This window comes from Ipomoea nil, unplaced genomic scaffold (genome assembly GCF_001879475.1).
Source record: "Ipomoea nil cultivar Tokyo-kokei standard unplaced genomic scaffold, Asagao_1.1 scaffold1421, whole genome shotgun sequence".
Lineage (NCBI taxonomy): Eukaryota > Viridiplantae > Streptophyta > Magnoliopsida > Solanales > Convolvulaceae > Ipomoea > Ipomoea nil.
Window position 1 is genome coordinate 5,555,220 of NW_017617849.1, and position 7,945 is coordinate 5,563,164.

The 7,945-nt window shown below is 40.8% G+C and overlaps 1 protein-coding gene and 1 long non-coding RNA gene across 4 annotated transcripts; one reads left to right on the forward strand and one right to left on the reverse strand.

Moving 5' to 3' along the window:
- The first annotated feature begins 32 nt into the window (after nucleotides 1-32).
- Nucleotides 33-7,067, forward strand: LOC109187616 (glutamate receptor 2.7-like). 3 transcript variants are annotated; one of them, XM_019337850.1, is made up of 5 exons: nucleotides 33-1,078; nucleotides 1,149-2,467; nucleotides 5,573-5,882; nucleotides 5,992-6,389; nucleotides 6,491-7,067. In XM_019337850.1, the coding sequence occupies exons 1-5, from the start codon at nucleotides 799-801 to the stop codon at nucleotides 6,887-6,889; spliced, it is 2,706 nt and encodes a 901-aa protein (XP_019193395.1). In that variant the 5' UTR covers nucleotides 33-798; the 3' UTR covers nucleotides 6,890-7,067. The 3 variants fall into 3 exon arrangements, with proteins under 3 accessions (XP_019193395.1, XP_019193396.1, XP_019193397.1); XM_019337851.1 differs by having other exon boundaries at nucleotides 5,992-6,393; nucleotides 6,491-6,594; XM_019337852.1 differs by having other exon boundaries at nucleotides 5,992-6,279; nucleotides 6,491-6,594.
- On the reverse strand, nucleotides 2,443-2,874 carry LOC109187623. The gene is made up of 3 exons (XR_002055289.1): nucleotides 2,861-2,874; nucleotides 2,663-2,665; nucleotides 2,443-2,520 (listed from the first exon to the last, which is right to left on the reverse strand). It is a non-coding gene; the product is annotated as an uncharacterized LOC109187623 (long non-coding RNA).
- Nucleotides 7,068-7,945: the final 878 nt, after the last annotated feature.

Genomic DNA, 7,945 nt, shown 5'->3' on the forward strand with positions numbered 1-7,945 from the left:
ACCTCTGTATCCTTGAGTTCTAAGGAGACAGAAAAATAATTGACTCTATCCTGAATGGAAAATTGTGCCCTTGCTCACCAAAGAAATAGTTTCAGAACAGAACCAAATGGATTGGTCTCTATGCATCAGGTCAGAATTTCAATTGTTGAATTGAAATATTTAGAAAATTTTACCAAACACCTCTTGACTGCAGTGTATGACTGTAAGCCCATTATCATTTACCATCTTCTATCACATGGATGTGCTGTGATTTTGGACTACCATATCATGCAGTAGGCATTTATAGAATCTCCCTAACATTATATATCTTCTCACATGATATCAGCAGTTAGGATTCATCATTCGTGTATCCTTAATGTTTTTCCCTCCATTCTTTCTACTTCCTCCACTGAACAGTCTTTTTTGTCTGTATTATATCTATTAATTTTTCTCTCCTGTAATGTTATTATTCAGTTTTTCAACAATAAGCAAGTTGTTTTTCTACTGCTCTATATTTTTTTAAAAAATGTTTGTTTACTTTGAAATCATAAATTGTTGACCGAAGCCATCAAAATCACAGCTTGGACTATGTGCGCCAGTTCTCAACAAAAATCTGTGGAAAGTGAAGAACAAACCAAAACTGAAGAATTTCTTCACAACTTTCACCTGTAGAATGAATACATTTTGAACAACATAAAGAATTATTGACTTGACCAAATCTTGTCTGGGTTTGAGGTTCCTTGGTAAATTCGTTCTTTTAGGTCTAAGTTTGCTATAAATGTTTGAGCATGGAGGAACTCTCAAGCTTAGAGGTTGAAAATGAGAGGAAAAAACAGCAAGAGATGCCTATCCCTGATTTTGGCTATTTGTCTTCTAACATCATACAAAGAATTGTCCATGGCAAATGACATGAACCCCACAAAAATCCCTGTTAAAATAGGCTTGATTCTTGACAAGAGCTCGTGGGCTGGGATGATGGGGCTTAGCTGTGTGTCTTTTGCCCTGTCTGATTTTTATGCTTCCCATGGTTACTACAGGACTAGGCTGGTTCTGCATTTCAGGGATTCCAAAGATAGTGTTATTGGGGCAGCTTCAGCAGGTCCTTTCTTTCTCTTTCTCTCTTGTTTGGTGCTTTTAACACTTAATAACCTGTTCTCATTTCTGTACAGCTTCAAACTTGATAAAAGATGTGGGAGTGCAAGCCATTATTGGTCCACAGACATCCATGCAAGCTAATTTTGTAATTAGTCTTGGAGATGATGCTCAAGTGCCCATTGTTTCGTTCTCTGCTACAAGCCCCTCCCTTTCCTCACTCAGGAGTAAATTTTTCATCCGGGCCACCTTGAATGACTCATCTCAAGTAAAAGCCATAAGTTCAATCATTCAAGCTTTTGGCTGGAGGGCAGCTGTCCCTATATACATAGACACTGAATTTGGAGAAGGCATTATGCCTTACTTAGCTGATGCCCTGCAGGAAGTTGAAACTCACATCCCTTATCGGAGTGTCATCCGTGCCTCCGCCACTGATGATGAGCTTGTAGCAGAGCTTTACAAGTTGATGACGATGCAAACCAGAGTTTTTATTGTGCATATGCCACCAACTCTTGGCATTCGTCTTTTCAACAAAGCCAGAGAGGTCGGAATGATGAGCGAAGGTTATGTCTGGATTATAACTACTGGTATAACTAACCATTTCAGCTTGGTGCATCCTTCTGCCCATAGTTCAATGCAAGGGGTCCTAGGAATAAAAGTCCATGTTCCGAAAAGAAAGAAACTTGAAAATTTTATTCTTCGCTGGAAAAGGAAGTTTCAAAGACATAGTCCTGTAGATTTGAGGGTATTTGGGTTGTGGGCGTATGATGCTGCCAGAGCTCTGGCTATAGCTACTGAAGAAATTGTAGCTAGAGAAATGAATACAAACAACCTGATCGACTCACGGGACTTGAAGGTAACTAGTCTCGTCTCTGAAATTGGTAAGCATCTTCCTCGAGCATTATCAAGGGCTAGATTTGATGGCCTTGGTGGGGATTTCAATATTGTTAATGGTGAGTTACAGTCATCATATTTTCAGATAGTGAATTTGATGGGTAAAAAGTGGAGAGGAGTTGGATTTTGGACGCCAAGGTTGGGGATTACCAAGAAACCGAATGCCCCTATTTCAGAACAACACGATTCTACAAAGGTCAATATTAAAGCCATTGTATGGCCGGGAAATGTTACCTCCATTCCAAAGGGTTGGGTAATACCAACAAATGGCAAGAAGCTCAGAATTGGTGTTCCGGTAAGGAGTGGTTCTAATGCCTTCGTAAATGTGATAAACGATCCTCATACTGGCATGACCACATTTACTGGCTACTGTATTGATGTCTTTGATTCCGTGATGGCAATGCTGCCCTACAATGTTCCTTACCAGTATGTTCCCTTTGCTTTTCCCAATGGTAGTAGTGCTGGTTCATACAATGACTTGGTCTTTCAGGTTTATCTCGGGGTTAGTTTATTCCTTCACTTGTTCTTTGTTAGTTTTTTTTATAAAGCAATATTCTCATTGTTGAGCATATAACCATTAATGTGCAATCTAACTATCAGCTTAAGCTTTTAGTTGAGATGGAGCACATGCTTCAATTTGGTATCAGAGTTGTAATTAGGTTTAGAGTGCTATACCTCTTGAGCAGCTCTCTCTCACTGTCTCTCACACCTTTAGGGAGGATTTCAGCTCTCTATAAATGTAGGGCTAGAGGACAACTGATATGGAAGTTTCCATATACCTCAAACTCTAATTTCTTGATTTCCTAATATATAGGATTCTCAATATCACAGAATATTCTATAACACTCCCCCTCAAGTTGGAGCAAAGATATTGATCATGCCCAACTTGTTACACAAATAACTGACTCGGGTTCCAGTAAGGTCCTTCATGAATAAGTCCCCGAGTTGTTCTCCTGTCTTCACAAATCCTGTGGAGATTAACCCTTGTTGTATCTTTTCACGTACAAAATGACAGTCAATCTCTATGTGCTTAGTTCGTTCATGGAACACCGGGTTTGATGCAATATGAAGAGCAGCTTGGTTATCACACCATAGCTTTGCAGGAATTGGAGCTTTGAAACCAGACTCATACAAAAGGTTGTGTATCCACATCACTTCACTCGTTGATTGTGCCATCGCTCTATATTCAGACTCTGCACTCGAACGAGAGACTACATTCTGCTTCTTGCTCTTCCAGGAAACCAGATTACCTCCAAAGAACACACAATATCTAGTAACAAAATACTTATAACCGAGTTTAGATGTCACAGAACACGGACCCCAAACATCAGAATGTACTAACTCAAAAGGAGCAGACGCTCGTTTGTGAACTCTAGGACTCAAATGCACACGATGGTGCTTAGAAAACTCACACGACTCACAATGTAAAAAAGACAAACTAGAAAACTGCGGACACAATTTCTTCAACAAGGGAAGGGAAGGATGCCCCAAACGACAATGTGCTTCAACTGGAGTGACAGCACCAGAACACGCAACAGACTCCGGCCTCGCTGTGTCAAGAACGTAGAGACCTCCAGACTCGCGCCCCTTACCAATAACCCTCTTCGTCATAAGATCCTGAAACACACAATGATCAGGGAAAAACGTAACGGAGCAATTCAAAACACGAGTAAGACGGCTGACTGAAATTAAATTGAACGAAAAATTAGGTAGGTGCAAGACAGATGACAAAGGAAGCGTGGGGATTGGCGTAATGGACCCAGACCCAAGTACACGAGAGGAGGATCCATCCGCTAAGGTGACAGGGGAACTATGTGGATGGGAAGAGAGCGTGGAAAATAAACTAGAGTTACCTGTCATATGATCTGTAGCACCCGAATCTATAACCCATTTGGATGAGGATGAGAGAAGGCATGTGGTTGTATTACCTGAGTCAGCAATAGCAGTGACCAAAGAGGATGAATGTTTCAAGGATTCTTGGTACTGAGAGAACTTGGCAAACTCATCCGCAGAGACCATGACCGTTTTGGAAGATGCCTCAGGTGTATATGCAATATTAGCAGCAGAATTTCCCCGCTCCCTCAACCACTTCCTACAATCCCTTTTTATATGCCCAGGCTTATGGCAATAATGACATACAATACCACCAGAACTGTACCCCTGAGAATTTCTACTATTCCCACTATGAGGCGGATTGGATGATTGCCCCTGGGAGTTCCCACTACGAGGATGGCGGCCAACGAGAGCACTGCTTGGTGGGATGGTTACACCAGAAAGACTCGGTTGCAATTGCTCCGAACGAATCAAACGTGGGAATACAGCAGCCAGAGTAGGGACGTCTGAGGTACTCAGAATGGCAGACCTAGCTGTATCAAACTCAGAAGGGAGACCTGCCAAAAAACTCATAACAGCCAGTTGTTCACGTTGTTGTTGCTGTGTTTTAATGTCAGTAGTGAAAGGCATAAGCTTATTAAGCGCCTCATATGTTTTCTTAAATTCCATAAAGTATGCCATAAGAGATAAATCTCGTTTCTCAGCACGATAAAAAGACTTGCAAACATCATAAATACGAGTAATATTCCCTTTCCCAGAGTACAAATAATCCAAATACTCCATCAATTCCTTAACAGAACCACAATGACTAATGAAACCAACAATACTCTCATCAATAGAATTACGAATCTGCAGAAATAAACGTGCATCATCCCGCACCCAAGTAGGCTCTTGGTCAGCCAAAGATGATGTTAGGTGATCTGTCTTATCCAAACTAGTGAGATAAAGAGTAATGACTTGAGTCCATTCCAAGTAATTAGAGTCATTAAGCTTACAGTCCGTGATCTTAGAAGTCACAGGAACAATATCAGTGACAACAACAGATTTATTATCAGCCATACCCACCAAAACTTGAGCCCAAACAGATCAGAAACTACGCCAAAAAGTGAGCCTAAGGGGTACGAAACAACCTAACCTTAGAACCGAAGTGGCAATGGTCCAAACTAAGTCCGGAACTGAGACGGCAGGACTTAGGCGACCCTGGTAGACCTGACCGGAGAAGTTTCCGGTCACCGGAGCAGCCACACGCGCCGGCGCGTGACGGAGGAGGCGGCGGTGGTGGTGGCGCGTGAGGCCCACGCGCAGGGCAGAACACCGGGAAACGCTGCAGATGTGGTCGCCGGACGCCGGCGGACCTTTCTGAGTGGGCGGTGACGACAAGAGACCGCCGGAAAAAAAAATTTATTGAAGGGGCTCTGATACCATGTAATTAGGTTTAGAGTGCTATACCTCTTGAGCAGCTCTCTCTCACTGTCTCTCACACCTTTAGGGAGGATTTCAGCTCTCTATAAATGCAGGGCTAGAGGACAACTGATATGGAAGTTTCCATATACCTCAAACTCTAATTTCTTGATTTCCTAATATATAGGATTCTCAATATCACAGAATATTCTATAACAAGAGTCATCACCCGATAAGCGACTACGGTCCACGTGTTGCTTGGAACCCACTGCACACGTGAGGGGGCGTGTTGAGCATATAACCATTAATGTGCAATCTAACTACCAGCTTAGGCTTTTAGATTCTCATTTCTTTCATACTGTTTTGTGAGCAGAAATTTGATGCTGCAGCAGGAGATATTACGATCAGGGCCAACAGGTCTAAATATGTCGACTTTACACAACCATTCATCGAGTCTGGTATTACCATGGTTGTTCCTGTCAAGGATCGGAGGAAGGGAGCATGGACTTTCTTGAAACCATTGACTTGGGATCTTTGGGTGACAAGTGGTTGTTTCTTTGTTTTTATGGGGTTTGTGATATGGATTCTTGAACATCGAACCAATGAGGAATTTAGAGGCTCTCCTCATCAACAAGTTGGCACCGGCTTCTGGTTCTCGTTTTCAATCATGGTGTTTGCTCATAGTACGTAAACCTCTCTCTCTCTTCAATATCAATGTTATTGGGATATCTGGAATCCATTTCATTTATACATAATAACTGGTCGATATTTTCTTGGTGAATTTGTTTTCAGAGGAGAAAGTGGTGAGTCATCTTGCGAGGTTTGTGGTAATCATCTGGTGCTTTGTGGTCCTGATACTAACCCAAAGTTACACAGCTAGCTTGGCTTCAATGCTAACCATTCAGCAGCTCGAACCCGCTGTTAGCAGCGTGCGCGAGCTGACTGAGAGACGTGAAAACGTTGGCTATGCAAAGGGCTCGTTCATCCATCAACTATTAACAATGCAGATGAACTTCAGCGAGTCTCAGCTCAAAGCCTACGACACCTTAGATGAACTGGATGATTCTTTCTCGAATGGAGGTATATCTGCTGTTTTTGGTGAAATTCCTTACATGAAGCTTTTTCTGGGTAAACATTGCTCCAAGTATACCATGGTCTCACCAACGATTAAAACCGACGGATTTGGCTTTGTATGCTCTTTCTTTCTTCTGCTTTTCTCAAGTTATAATTATATACACTCTCATTCTTGGCATTTCTCCTTTCTCCATAGAAATGAAGATTTTCTTTGCAGGTGTTTCCAATTAGATCTCCTCTGGTGCCTGATGTATCACGATCAATCTTGAACCTGACTGAAGGAGGGAGGATATCCGGGATAGAGAAAACCTGGTTCGGGCAGCCAACAATGCCGCCTTGTCCTGATGAATCAAGCACAATGGGATTATCAAACAGCCTGAGTCTTCACAGCTTCTGGGGTCTATTCCTGATTGTTGGGATCGCTTCATCCCTCGCTGTTATCATATTTACATCCATGTTACTCTACCAGCACCGACGCTTCTTGAAGCATTTGCGCCCGAAAGACTGGTGGAGAAGAATTGTCTTGTTACCTAAATGCATCAAGAACTCAGAGCAGAACGATATTGAGGTTTCATCCATTAGTGTTGTTCATGGATTGCCACCACCCACCAACTGAATTCTTGGATTTTCCGAACCCCAAATGTTTGGGATCTGTCTCCTTCCAGAGGTGAAAGAGATTCCTTACAGTGAAACATAGATTTCTAAGAACATGATGCGTTTTGCAGGAAGATATGTAAAAATCTTTCTTAGTTCTTTTTGAGGTTTTCAGAAGAAACTAGCAGGTCGGATTTTAACAGGTGTGGAAAGAATGCATGAGAAAAACATGTTGGAAGGATGGCTCATATTTGTTGACATTCCTAATGATAAACCCTTTGAAAGACTCTCAATTTGTAAACTTGAGAATTCATGATCACGATGAGTTGTTATTCAATCCGCGTAAAAGTTTTAGTTTTCTTAATATGCATTGAAGGTCCTTTGTGTTAGTTGTAAACACTAAACAGTCACCGACTTAAATCATTGACTATGTATTTGTTACCTAAGTTCATCATTCAGTCAAAATTTTGACAAAAAACAAGAGTAATATTGAAAATTCAAGCTTTTATTGTCCTTTTGTTATGAACCTCATAAGAGAGTTAAAGTTTGGTTGGGAATGTTGAACAAAGTTAGAGAAGCTTGAATTTTTATGGTATGAAATAAATAACGAGAGGAACTTGAATTTTTAACATTATCTTTGTATTTGACCGAAAAACTAACCAAAGAACCAAACCAAATCAAAGTAACAAATGCATAGTCAGTAACTTTAGTATAATCCTGATTGTCGATGACTAATTTTAATATGTGGGGAGAGTTGAAAAACAAGAATTTAAAGACATCATCTTTAAAAAAAACGTACAATTTATTCTATTGCTCACATAGTTCAAATATAACTAATATAGCTCAATTATCATTTTCTGATAAAAGTAAAAAGAAAAAAAATCATATTTTATCTCGAGGTCAAGACTCAATCAGAAGATTGTTAACAAAAATCAAACTCTTACTATGATAAGGAAAAAAACCTAATGGAAAGCAAACTCACCCCAATTAATATGCAATTCATAGAGAGTTGTCAAAATGTATTGGGCTTAATCCCTTAATTTTTGCAGAGTTAAAAACAGTCAACTTACCCAAACCG